This window comes from Pyrgilauda ruficollis, unplaced genomic scaffold, assembly GCF_017590135.1.
Source record: "Pyrgilauda ruficollis isolate IOZ18807 unplaced genomic scaffold, ASM1759013v1 scaffold131, whole genome shotgun sequence".
Taxonomy (NCBI): Eukaryota; Metazoa; Chordata; class Aves; order Passeriformes; family Passeridae; genus Pyrgilauda; species Pyrgilauda ruficollis.
This window is the reverse complement of record NW_024511544.1, coordinates 1,323,113-1,336,988: the sequence shown is the minus strand read 5'-3', so window position 1 is coordinate 1,336,988 and position 13,876 is coordinate 1,323,113. Positions and strand designations below refer to the sequence as shown.

Sequence of the window (13,876 nt, the reverse complement as noted above, 5' to 3'; positions counted from 1 at the left end):
TTAGTAAAGACATTAAATAACAGATGCTTTTAAGATGTCAAATACTGGAACTGCAGCAAATTCCTCCCTGACTGACATTCATGAGTGTCTGAATTAAAAGCAGAGCCAAACTCTTCTGTTGGTCACATCAAACTCACCTTCTTTCGATTACAGTCTGAAAGACAGAAGAGTGTAATAACTATTTTATAGTACTTACATTTTTCTAATTGAGCCATGGCATAATTATTCTTGAAATAGGCTTCTGTGCAGAAGATATTTGTAAGCAGCACCTGGAAAAGGAGTAAAACTGAGTTTAAAAATAGTGAATTAATTTCAAAAATAAAACCATGTAGTAAGAATACAGTAACTTAAACTTCCCAAAACTCTTTGATAATGGAGCCTCAGCTGTCCCTTTGAGGCCAGAGAACTGCCAAGGCTCAGGGCTGGGATGAGCCTTCGCCCAAAACTGGCTCCAAGACTGATTGGGAATCAATCCAGAGCAGGGCTCACACAAAGGGCAAAGTCTCAAGGCCAAAGCCAAACCTTCATCAGGTTGGATTTGTTTTAACACTGAACTGGAGTGAATTTGCTTGACTTGCAACACAACTGTTACTGTGAAACTTTACATGAGCTACTAAATAAGCACTGTATTGTTCTATGCTGAACTGTGCTGCCCAAATACTGTTGTGCTTATGTGTTTTTATTAATGATTATATGGAAAGAGCTTGGGAAGAACTGCATGGTGTTAACAGATTTGAGAGAACGTGCAGAGTTGTGGTGAGGTTCTAAATGTCTGTGTATGTGTTAAATAAGTATTTTAAACATGTTGAGATTGCGCAGCTCAACAAGCAGAGCCCCTGAGAGGCTCCTGCACTCTGGCAGGTTTAGCCACGTTCTGCTGCACTTTTATGGGAGAGTTTGCTGTAATTCCCCAGAGACGCAGCCTGCCTGCTGCCAGGAGCACAGCCTGAATGGGAATGGCTGGTGCTGAGGGACACTCACCTCGTGGTCATGGTTCCTGAGCCCGATGCTGATGGAGCGGCTGGCCCGGGAGATGGCTGCAGTCATTGCATACAAATTAATCACCACATCTGCCACTCTCTTCAGCACCAGCTGCTCATCCACTATTGTCTGGGAGAGGGAAAATCATTATCAGCTTGTGGTTTGTCAGTTTAAAACTTCAACCAAATATCACTATCCCTACTTCATGTTTAGGTCCAGCTTTATTTTGCATAAACCGGTTCTAGCCTAGGTCAGAAAATTATCATAGTTAGTTTTGGGTTTACTAAGCTACACCTTTTAAATTCTGCTTGTAAAATTGTAACATTGATGTGTGCCTTAAACCACTTTGTTAAATACCTGCAGCAGCAGGATTTGTGCTTACACGAGAAGAAAACAACCAATTCACTGAGGGTGCTGGTGCTTTGGTTTTGGTTCTAACAATTGTAACTTGTCCATTACACTCAGTACCGATTGTCAGTGTGTTTTCTCACACCCAGTGAGAAGGTGTCATGTGAAGGAAGTGCTGGTCCTGCCACACTCAGTCCCCTGCAGGTTCCAGTGGGGCCCCAAGGATAAACTATTCAGTAACAAAGACAATAGACAAAATAAATAGTTACCTTGCCAAACCTACTTAGCAGTCCCCTGACTGTAGCTCCAAAATAATAAATGTTTTCTTCAAGTTTCTTGGCATTCTCCTATAAAACAAAACACAAAATAGAACAATTTGAGTAGTCTTATAACAGAAAAGTAACATAACCCCACCCCCTTTAAAGAGGATACTGGATTTTCTCTTTTTTAACATTCATCCACCTTGCTGCTGAAAGCCAGACAGGCACATTTCTTTCTCTCAAACATCCATTACAATTTTCTGGAGTTTACTCTCAGTAACTTTTAGTACAGGCTTATGCTGACAAAAGTAACTAACAGAACACCCCATGAAAAATATACCTTTTTCCTATTAACAGAACATTCATTTTTGGTCATGAAAACCTTTTCCTAAGTGATTAAGCAAGTACGTGTATGTGTAATTCACAGTCATTCTTACCTGAAACTCTGTTCCAATTAAACAGGAAAAACTCCTGTTTTGTAACTAACCTTACAACAAAGGGCAGCTATTAAAGACACTTTAATATGGTGAAGGCTCAATTTATACAAATTATCCAAATGGATCTAAAACTGGATTTGGTATAAACACAGGCTTAGAGCAGCCTTCATCCTCCCTTGATACCTGGACAGTAACTGTAACTTCTTACCCTGTCATGGCGCCAACATCTGCTTACCCTGGAAAATCTCACTGCCCCTATGCACACATTTTGGTTTGCAAAAACAGGAGATGAAACTGTGGCAAGCAGCAAAGGGAACAAACATGAGAGCTCAGCAGAGAGCTTACCTGGAGGCTGGGATGCACCACCCCACTGTCACCTACAAGCCCCAGATCCACCTTCCTGCCCAGGGTGTCCTGTAACCTGGTCAGGAACTCCCCCAGTGCCACTCCCACGTTTCCTTTCTTGATTGCTCTGAAATGTTGGGGAAAGAATGGCTGTTAAAAAAAATTCCAGGAGGTTCAGACACAACCAGTTGGAATTCCAAATGCTTTAGCAAAATGCCTGCAGTTTGTCCATGAATTACGAAGTCCTGATCCACTACTGTGAAGTCTGGAGAACAACTGTGGAGCCTTAAGAGTCATCAGCTGCTCTCCAAAACACCCACAAGGAATTCCAGAGACCAGTACTCAATATCCACAATGCAGCTGTTGTGCCAATACAACTTCATTCAGATACAAAATATTCATTACTGGTCCTTGAAAGAAATAATTACAGCTTATGTAAAAGTCCAAGATAAAATGCATTAAATGCTACAATCCTAAATCTATGAACCATCCCATTAAAAAGACAGAGTCCCTGTAACACTGAACTTTTACAGACAATAAATAGAAAATACTGCAGGTATTCCCTGCAGTTTGTTCTCTTATCTATAAAGTTATCTGATTCTGTTTAGTTTATTTAAAACTATTAAGAATAAATAAGAACATACTTAATTTTGTCAGTTAAGATCTTCCCTGCATGCTGCATCCCTGTCAGTGCAATGTACATTCTCAGGATTTCATTGGTGCCCTGGAAAAAGCAGAAGAGAAAGTGAGACAGGTGAGTAACCAGAGTTTACAATAGTGAGTGTTTTCCAAGCAGGTCTGTTGTGCCCCTGTGCTCTTCCCACTGCTTCAGTATCACATGATGACTCTCCCCACACATAAATTGCTGCCTTTTGCTTTATCTCAGTTTTAATTCTGATTTCATGGGGCATTGCAGAAGTTGAGCCCCTCATCATTAAACAGAAAAATATACCCCAATGTAAAAGAAAACAGACAAAATGCATTTTGATTAAAAATGTTCTGCATTGTTCCAGTGAAGGAACATTTGAACAGTTGTAGAACTGCTCAAAATGAGCTGTGTTAAAATCAATCTGGCAGTGACTCTGATGTGCACACGATGGGTCACTGACCATCCAGCTTGGAAAGAGAACAAGCTTCAGAACCAACCTTTCTTTTAATTTAAATGCCCATCAATAAGTTAATTAAATGTCTAAGTTGATCTTTTATGAGTTTCTCTGTTTCACTTGTGAGAAGCACACAAGAAGAAAGGTTACTGCTCTAACTCACACTGTGGCCAGTCTGTAAAAGCCATCACAGCTTTTTTTATTATAGGGAACTACTACTGACATTCCAAAGAAAACAAGGTTAGTCCTGCAGTTTTACTGTTACAGACTTTGCAGCTGAAGGAACAAGATCCTGGTCAATTGCTGGTTTCTGCTCACCTTTACAGGAGGTGTGAACTGCAGTTTGCAGTATAAAGGGGATCCTGGTACTTGCCTCAAAGATGAGCAGGATCCTGGTGTCCCTGAGGTAGCGTTCATAGGGATAATCCTTCATGTAGCCAAGGCCTCCAAGGATCTGCAGAGCCTCACTCACACATGCCCAGGCACCTTCAGAGCTGAACACCTGCCATGGAGCAGGGTTTGATTAGCAGTGAGTAGATAATAAATCAGCAGTAAACACAGGATGCCCTGCTCTGGGGTTGTATCCACAGGACACTGCTGCAGTGTTTTCTGTGTGTTACACCAGTCCTGGAACAGTACCCCTGTGGCTCAGGGGTTTGTCAAATTTAGTGATGCAATGCACAGGGCACTCTCCACATTCCAGGGATGGGGGCAGCCCCACACAGGCAAAGCAGCTGCAGCTGCTCGGCTGGAGCCCAGAGCAGGAGTTTTCTGCAGTGACCATGAAGGACACCCTGACAGCCACAGCCTGGATATTCCACAGGTTTTGTTGTGCCACCAGCTCCCTGGGAAAGCTGGCACAGCAGCAGCTTGGCCAGGATGGCAGCTGGAGTGTAACTGAGTGTCCCAGTGCTCATGTGAGGCCTCCTCAGACCCTACTCAGTGGCTGTGACATTCTCAACCTGTTCCCTGCAGGTTTTATTTTGCATGAGTCTCAGCTTGTGGGGTACAGACAGAACAGTATCTGTCATTCCACCTGGCTGCAGTGCTTCTCTCCTCTAAATGCACCCCTGAGTTCTCAGCCCTCTGCAGGCTGAACACTGAGCCCTTTCCCAGCCCTGGTTACCTTAACCATGGCAGCCTCCACGGAGCAGTCAGGGAAGCCTGGCCTGTCCATCATCCCTGCAGTCAGGTAAGCCATGCTCTCCATCACGTAGGCTTTCACAGCCATCAAACAAAACTTCTCCTGCCACACAGCAACAGGAGGAATCGTACAGAAATTCAGATGCAAAAGTCCACAATCAACCCTCAACTTAAAAAGACCTGCAGTTCTTATATGTTTTACATCATCAAATTAATCAATCAATAAAAAGTACCACTTTGAAACAACAATAAATAAAAAATATGTTTATACATTTATCATTCTGGACATTTAAAAGATCAGTGCACAGAAGTCAGCACCAGGTTCACACAAATTTCTAGCAAATCCTTTAAGCCAGTACAGACAAAATACGCCCAATGCAATCTATGTTCTGGCACTTAGCACAGAGATTTAGGTGTTTCATGTTTTGTTACCTGAATTAATCCAAACTGGCTGAGTTTCTTATTGAATTGTTTCCGGGTGCAAGCATACTCTGATGTCAGTTCTTTGAAGAAAGAAAAACAAATCACTCTCAGAAGGGCAGTGACAGACCATTCCAGCAGCTGGTGTCCTTCCCTGGGCGGTGACATTCCAGTCTATGCCCAGGAGCCCCCTGGCTGTTCCAGAAGCAGCACTTTGTGAAAATCACCCTCATACTGATGGTGTTGACCAAGTCTGGGACCAGCCTGTCAGAGGCTTTTGAACCAGAGGTACTCTTAGAGAAGTAATCAGGTTTGGTGCTAATTGATTAGAGAGACTTCTGTTACTGTTTTGGCTAGTAATTGGCAGAAAACAGTTTTAGCCCTAATTACTGTGTGCAGCTTTGAGCCAGTTATTCAGGTGGGAGGTTCCAGGGGAGACTACACCTTCTAAAAGCACTAACAGAAGAGGTTTTTTTCTTGGGAAGAACATTTTACCTCAGGGAAGTCCAACAGAGGCAATAACCTCCCACTCTGTGAACTGAATCTACACTGTACAAAAGGAAAAAGAACTTTAGTTCAAAACCTCTACAAGCAGGCTTTTAATAGCTATTTTTCAAAACCATATTTTAGTGTTTTAAAGACGTCAAAGCCTGTTACGACAAGGTCAAGACTCCTGTTCCCACTCTGAATGTCCTGCATGATCTGCCTCAGGCAGAGCAGTTTCTGCTGGCACCCAGCCATGCAGAGCTCCCAATTCACCCACCTATCAACTTCTTAATCATTCCAGCAGATGCACTGCCCATGCTAAATCTTCCACTGTTGAGGATATTCATGGCAACCTGTGAAGAAACAGATGGGGTTTAGGCCACATTCTCCTTAGGCCACACTGGTCACTGCTTCCTGCTTCAGTGTTCCCTGGATTTCACTCCTCACTGGGACACACTGCCAGTCCTGGGGAGTGCCTTCACATCAGCCACCACAGCTCTCAGCATCCCAAGGAAAATGCTTCAAAACTGGGCTTTTCCTGCCACCCATTACATCCAATTTTGTATCTGAAGTAGATGATCCAGTGACTTGGAAATAATCTCTAATTACATGAAGGTAAAATGTAGATAAAAATGCATTTATCTGCAGCTGGTAAACAACATTCCAGCTGGACAGCACTGCTCCAGTTTATCAGATGAAGAAAACCACAATATTTCTCCTATCCTGACCTGTGATGCCTGCTCTCTGCCTCAGATGGCTTTCAGCAACACATCACAGAAGGGATAAGAAAGGAGGTGCAGAAATGAAATACGGACCAATAATGTAAAAATTAGATTTTGGAGTCTGCTGTCTGTAGTGTTGTTTCTCAACATGGGTGACTCAGGTCAAAGCCTGCTAGGAAAGAAGTCACTGTCCTACATTTTAACTTGTCAGGAAGACACCACAACAATCTTCTTTTAATCTCTACTACATTAAGGAAAATTATTTCATTTAGCATTTAGGCCTGGACTTGCCTGCTACAGCAAGAGTAGGAAATGGAGAAGGAGTAAGAGCAGTTTTGCAAATCCCCAGGTCACACTCTCAGAGAAAGGTTACACAGCAAGGCCACCTGTGGTTTTCTCTCCTGGGGTCCTGCCAGCATTTCCCTTTGCAACAGTGCAGCCCTGGAGAAGCACCTGACAGCCAGGGCACCTTGGAGCTGGGCATGCCTCCAGCACTCCCTGTGACACTCCTCGCTCTGTCTCCCTTCCCACATTCTGCTGTGGAACCAGCAGAGGACATGTCACCCATTCAGGGCAGAAGGGCAGCTGAAGTCACTCCCTTTTCTGAGGGGACACCACAACAAACAACCAAAAGCCCAACAAGAAGAGAAGAAACACAGAAATCTGAGATGATGGCACACTGTGCACTGTCCAATGACACCAACTTACAGATCAGTGGGGGAATCTGTCCTCCTGTACCCTGCAGTGTGGCAGTGCTCACACCACCCACAAGGAAACTTCAGCATGGGGGGAAACAGCCTCCTTCAGACTTCTACAAATCACCAGTAGTTATTCTCCACTGCTTACCTTAAATCCCCCTCCAACTTCTCCAATTACATTCTCTATAGGCACTTTGGTGTTTTCAAAATGTACTTCACAGGCTGAAACACAGAATTAACACTTGATCAAATATGACACAAAAATATTTAAAAGACATTCAGGAACTTAAGTCACTATTTGTAACAAGAAATGTAGTCTTCCTAATGCATTGTTTATGACAGAATTATACATGCTTTGCCAAAGAAGTGAGAATTTGGGAAAAGGCTGTAGTTGACATCAATTATTAATGTAAAATATTAAAAATGTTATGAATATACACCGTGTAAACAGAGAACTACAGTTTGGTCTTCATTTTTAGTTCTAAGGAACTGACTGAACAGTCACCAAGATGGTGAGAAGATGCAATCATTACAAAGCTTAGAAGAGCTGAAGAAAGTGGACTTCTAGATTAAACCTACTGGCCACTGAATCTCCTGAATGATTTCTTTCACTGCACAGTGAATGAACTCCACAAACTGGATTTCTTATTTCAGAAAGAGTCAGGAAGGACTCATAGGAAAAGCCAGCTAAAGAAACATGAAACTTATACTGTAACATGGAATACGTATTGATTTGCCTCTGAATTCAGATGACCCAACCAAAATAAAACCTTAAACTATTAAAACAATTTCTGCTAACAATTTTAGGTGGCTCTTACTGTTGGAGCCTCGAATGCCCAGTTTATCCTCGGGCTTCCCATGAGTGACGCCCCCGAAGTCCCGCTCCACGATGAAAGCTGTGATTTTATCCTTCACCTGCCCGTCCTTGTCCACAACCTCTGTCCTGGCAAACACTGTGAAAATACTGGCCAGGCCACCATTGGAGATCCAGACCTGTTTTGAGAGAGGGAAGATGTGTAAGAAAGGTAAATGTGCTGATTTTGTGGGCACAGCTCTCCAGGGTTTTGCATTAGGCTGGCAAAAGAACAGAGTGCTGAAAAATTGCTGTTCCTTGCCTTCAGTTCTAATGAGGGTCTGCTCCCAGGGTGAGCACACTTCTGAGGAGAGCTGACCACATGTGCTCAGTTTAGAGCAACTTTAAAACCAGAATGTAGTATCAATATGCATTAAATTAAAATCCACACTGCATTTCCACAAAAGCTGGTACATCCTGCTGCTGATGGCACCTGAGAGATACAGGGGCAATGCAGACTGGACAAACCCTGTGCCCAAAAATTAACTCTGATGAGAAATTTTCTGATCAGCCTCTCCCCCAGGGTGGGTCTCTTCACACCACAAATGGATGAACAACTACAGACCAAATGTGCAATGCATCCAATACTACTGAAACCAGGACATCTCTGATTTCTTCAAGACTGGCTTTTGTCACTGTTTCTTTTAACAGAAGGGTTCCAAGCAGACCTATTTCTAATTAAATATCAAGTTTTCTTTTAAAATCTAGCCTGCAGAATGAAGAGATGCCAAATACAGGTTTAGGTTTCCTTTTACCTAAGCTGTCATGGAGGGTGCTGATTTACTAACAAACCAACCCACCCTGAAGCTGAACACACAAGTCGCCAACACAGAAGGAACCTGGGGTAGTTTTCCATTTTTCTTACCAGGAGTTTAATGCAATAATTCTCTAACAGTAATTTTCTATTCCCTTTGTGCCTAAACCAACAAGGGTTAGCTTTCTGACAGGGTCATTCTCCTCTAGCTTGGAAACCTCCCAGTTCCAGACTGATGCGAAAGAAAAGGACACTTCCTACATTTATAAGAAAGCCCTTTCCTGTTCCCAGTCTGTGAGTAGGTACCTTGGAGCCATTTAACAGGAAGTGTTTCCCATCTTCACTCAGGGTTGCCCTTGTCTGGATGGATGCAGCATCACTCCCACTAGAAAACAAAAGTTATTAATGGTTAAAGAAATAAACATGCTTTAAAAAACCAAAACTGCATATTCCCCCTCTTCCCATTCTGTAAAAAGGAGGGGGTCTTAAATAGCAGTAAATAAATTTTAGCTTTTAACTAACCAGGAAGCTCACTAGATTGAACAGTTCTAAAAGTTACCTGAGGGGACATTTCTTCTCATTACCATGTTATCAGGGTTATGACCTGACCAGAATGTGCAGAATGCCACAAAAGCAACATTTTGGAACTACACTTTGAGCTATGTGAACACACAATGAGCCTCTCACTTAAGTGACACCAAAAATTCTTCCTTTTAGTTTTAGCTCCTTCAAAACAGGCTTTTATATTTTGAATAAGAACTGAAAGCATCCCAGAACAGTCACAGCACATTATTTCTGACGTAGCACAAAGCATCCTTTCAATTCATGGAAGAAATTAAGAAAATGAATTCCTGGGATGGGAACAACAAGAATCAGGGATTTCATGGACACGGCCAAAAGCAGCATGTTGGGGAAAGAGTAATAGGATTGTTCCTTTAAATACAAAACTAAACCAGAGATTTATATACTGAAGCCATGGGCCCCAGTAAATAAAGAAGACTGAAGGAGTGAAGCAATGCAGACAAGCAGTGAGCCCGCTGTGGAGCTGGGGGGCAGCAGCACCTGCCAGGCTCGGTGAGGCAGAAGGCAGCAATGTGCTCCCCCGAGGCCAGGCGGGGCAGGTACTTGGCCTTCTGCTCCTCGGTGCCAGCAATGAGGATCCCCTGCAGAAACAAGCACAGGAAACTTTGCAGCATCACCCTGTGGGAAAAGAGAGGGAGCTGACAAGCTCCAGCATGTTCAGAAAGCTTCATTTGCAAGTTTTATGGCATAGCAAGAGACAGTTTAATCAACAACAGACTGTATTATTTGTCAGTCATTAAAATATTTTTTCATTAGCATTCTCTGCTCAATTCCACACGGAATCTTCTCTTGTTATATGCTACAACAAACTGAGTGTGGTTTCAAGCTTCTTTATGCCATCTACCCAGCACTAAAAAGGTAAATACCTATGGCTATATTCAAGTTCAAAACTGACACACTTTCTCCCAGATGAGTTATCTCCTCTAGGCCCCCCACCATGCAGGCCCAGCCAGCCAAAGTTCCTCTTTTCTGAATTCTTTCCTTCCTCATCACCTGAGCCACCCTGATACTCTGTTTCAATTCTATTTATTCTAGGTACTTTACACAAGTTTCATCAATTAAAAAAAAAAAAAAAAAAACAACTTGGACACATTCAAAGTAGTTTTCCTAAGAACAATTATCCTAATAGTAACTTTCTTGTGTACTTCCTATCCAGCCTTTCTGTCTCACACTGAACCAGTGGCAGAGGCTGCTGGGGACACCAACAACCTGATTTATGCTTTCCCAGTAATTCTGATTTGCTCCCACTAAGCCCCACATTTTTCACTTCACCTTTTGCATGCACTCTGTGCAGAAGCCCTGGCCCCAGAGCAGCAGCATTACCTTCAGCCCGATGGCCTGATGAGCTGCCAGGGTCACTGCAATGGAGCCATCCAGGGAGGTGATTTCTCCCAGACGTGCATACATGGTGTTTGACAGGCCCAGCCCACCTGGAACAGACACCAGGTTTTATTTTAGTACATTTTTTGTGCCACTTCCCCCCTCCCCCAAAAATCCATTTCAAGTACAGAAATATGGCAATGTAGCAGCTTTAACTGGAGAGCTACAAAAGTGGCACAAAATGCACCCCTAAATGTTCTTCTGTGGCATTTACTCACCATATTCCTCTGGAATCTGCATGCCAAAGAGACCCAGGTCCTTCAGTCCTTGTAAGGTTTCAGGTGGGATTTTTGCATCTTGATCGATTTTCTTCGAGTCCACTACAAATACAGAATTTTCTCACATAACACTGTGTTTCTCAGTGCCCAGAGCAGCTGGGAGGCTGCAGGATTCCCCCACCAGGGCCACGGTCACTCATGACCCTTCTCATTCCCAGCTTCACAAGAATTTCTTCTTTCTAGCTTCAGCCTGACTATCCTGTTTGTCCTCATGACATATTCAGGAAAAAAGACTTGGAAGTGGGAAAAATCCAGCATTTATTTCATTTTCTCAAATATTTCTACTGGTTCTGCATGCCAGCAGATTCCAAGACTGGAATAAGTATTTTCAGGATTTTCTATCTGAACTAAGTCTAGGTCGTGAATGCAAGAAAAAAAAATGAGGTAATTAGAAAATCTTGTTCTTAGGAGATTTTAGATTCTTGGGGGATTAAGAGAGCTGTTCTGTACCATGTCAGTGAAAAAAAACAGGAATCATACTTTCTCCAGACTCCATAATTTGACCCTTTTATTCCTTCCCTAAACATCAGGCTGTTTACTCCATAAATCATGTTCCCCCACAGAGCAAAGAGTTAAAAAATGTAATTTGAATAAATCCTTTATTTACTGTCAGTGAGCAACACTATAATTCTACAGTTAAAATCACCTGCATCTCAAATTGTGATGTGTGACAAATCACTGGCTTCTCCAAACTCCTACAGTGTTTGGAAAACCTCTGTCAATGGGAAGTCTGAGACAATGCTGCTTAACTGCCCCAGAAATTGCTGTCTGTGCAAACCAATATTCTGCAATTGCTCTGGAATTGGCTTATCCATGGCAGCATGAATGGAAGGACACCCTGCAATGCTCTCTGGAATGCAGATGGGTAATAAGGCCTTTCCCAAACAGAATTATTACTCTAATGCTAAAAAAAAACAGAAATGCTTTTGATTTTTCATAACTTCTCAACGAGCCAGCATTTCTGAGTATCTCTGCTGCGTTTTGCCATAGTCAGTTTTAGCAGAGTAGGACAGTTAAAAAGTTCTAGGAACTAGAACTAGGAAAAAAAAAATCACATCATATGAAGTAGTTAGAAGCACAATTCAGCTGAGCTAAAACCAATTTCAAATCCTATCTTTATCCCAGAATTCTTTTACATCCTTGATTTTTCCCCCTTTTTTGGAGATTTAATTCTTCTGATCAGCACCTAAATACTTCCTAAAAAAGCCATAAACGGACATGCTACAGAATCAGCATCACTGTGTGAGCAGAAATAAATGCATAAACTAAATTAAATGTTTTAAGCATAATAATCTTATGCAACTGCTATAGCAAAATAATTTTGTAATCACTGAATCACTTGCATGGATAAAAACACAATAATATACCTTCTTCATTGAAGAACTTTTCAACAGGTCCCACAAACTGGTTGATTTCTGCCAGTTCTTCATTGCTAATTTCTGGGTAAGGAAAAACTTCTTCCTAAAATAGGAGAATTATTTAATAATTTTTAATACACAAACCATGCAGTTAAAATAAAAATCATGGGAGATATGCCTTGCAAAGACTCTAAAACACTGTGCAAATTAAGAATGTTGAAAGTGCTCCAAAACAGAAACAGGACTCCACAGGACCCAACCTTATTGCCCATCAAAACCAGACCAGAGGGTGTTAACTGAACAACAGAAACATGAGGGAGAAATCAAGAGATCTTTTAAGAACCACGAGGATGCAAAAATTCTTCATCACCCATGAGTTTTAACCCTATTCAGGGACTGCTAAAAAATGAGTTCAATGTTTCCAAAGCTCAGCCCATGAACACTGTCCCTTGCAAACACCCAGCACATTCCACCTGCTAATGCCTCGAGGACAAAGGTGAGTGAGCCCCACCACTCCTTATCATCCCCAGGGTGTTCTGGCCATGGACTGGGAGCAGCACAGCCTGGCAGGTTGGAACTGGTAAAAAATACAAGCAAGGAACACAAGGAGTGGGAGGCTACGTGAGAAGCACACTTCTGATTTTTGCTGCCTTTCCCCTTTTAAACAGAAGAAATTATCTCTGTCCACACAAATCTGTCCATGGTACTCTGAGCAATAATATCAGCATCAAAAAATCAGGACCTGTGAAATGCTAGAGGTTTTCAGAAAGCTGCTGTGTTGAAATTTGAAAGAAACACCCCAGACATATCTGTAGAGGGGTTTAACACAGTGGAGCCTGAGTGCTGCCTGTTTTAACACCTTACCTGACAAGCTCTGTTGCAGGAGACTTTATTGCTCAACTCATTTCAGTGGATTTGAGTTATTCCTTCTTTCCGTTTACTTCACCCTGCAATCTCTGATAAACGCACACTCTAAGCCTTGCAGTAACAAACTCTGCTTAATACAGCATTCTACCTCAGATTTTAACTTCTTTGTCCAGTGGCACCTCAAGGCACCGCAAGAACGTCAGTCTTTCCTAGCAGAACTGTAGGCAGATTTACATGAAGCCTCGATCCTTGAAGCACAACCGGAGAGCGAAGCGGCCCAAGTTTAGCGGCACGCCCAGAGGGGTGCCCGGTGACAGGCGGTGTCCGGGGAGGCACAGGGGCATCGCGCGGCTCTTGGCGTCACGGTTGTTTGGGTCACTCTGAGCCCCATCGCGTGTTTTGTGTGCAAAGGGTCCCTTCAGTTAACCCGGCTCCAGCTGAGGGACACACAGAGACGCCTCTCGTCCCCTCCGTGCCGGGGCAGGCAGCTCTGCAGGGCACCGGGCCGGGCCGGACCCACGGGCTGCGGGGCAGCCAGGCCGGAGTCGGGCCCTGCCGTGGGCTCACACCAACGCCCGCAGCCCCGGACTGGGATGAGCAGCTGGAAAAGGCCCTGGAGCTGCTGCGGACGAGCCCTGGCGGGCGATGCCCCCGGTATGTGCCAGCCCCGCCGCGCCCTCCCCGCTGTCCGCCGGTGAAAGGGCAGCGACGCCCGGGCACGGCCGGCCCCGGCCCGCCCCCATCGCCACCCGCATGCCCGCGGACCCACCTTGCGCAGGGTGCCGAGGAACAGCTCCTTGGCGAAGGCGCGGCGGGGCGCGGCCGTGCGCAGGCCGCGGGCTGCGGGACCGGCCCGGGGCT

General features: G+C 43.7%; 1 protein-coding gene across 1 annotated transcript in view; it reads right to left on the bottom strand.

Moving 5' to 3' along the window:
* Nucleotides 1–196: 196 nt before the first annotated feature.
* ACAD9 (acyl-CoA dehydrogenase family member 9) overlaps nt 197–13,876 on the bottom strand; it is a gene marked incomplete at its 3' end in the record, with an annotated part of 13,972 nt that continues 292 nt past the window's right edge. Inside the window, exons 2-18 of the mRNA XM_041459140.1 lie at nt 13,785–13,876; nt 12,158–12,251; nt 10,731–10,832; nt 10,456–10,562; nt 9,613–9,713; nt 8,857–8,935; nt 7,762–7,936; nt 7,092–7,165; nt 5,801–5,876; nt 5,050–5,120; nt 4,601–4,720; nt 3,848–3,976; nt 3,016–3,095; nt 2,372–2,498; nt 1,599–1,676; nt 982–1,110; nt 197–269 (exon numbers count right to left, since the gene is read on the bottom strand). Of these exons, the coding sequence (XP_041315074.1) occupies nt 197–269; nt 982–1,110; nt 1,599–1,676; nt 2,372–2,498; nt 3,016–3,095; nt 3,848–3,976; nt 4,601–4,720; nt 5,050–5,120; nt 5,801–5,876; nt 7,092–7,165; nt 7,762–7,936; nt 8,857–8,935; nt 9,613–9,713; nt 10,456–10,562; nt 10,731–10,832; nt 12,158–12,251; nt 13,785–13,876 (1,707 nt within the window). The remainder of the gene's footprint in view (nt 270–981; nt 1,111–1,598; nt 1,677–2,371; nt 2,499–3,015; nt 3,096–3,847; nt 3,977–4,600; nt 4,721–5,049; nt 5,121–5,800; nt 5,877–7,091; nt 7,166–7,761; nt 7,937–8,856; nt 8,936–9,612; nt 9,714–10,455; nt 10,563–10,730; nt 10,833–12,157; nt 12,252–13,784) is intronic.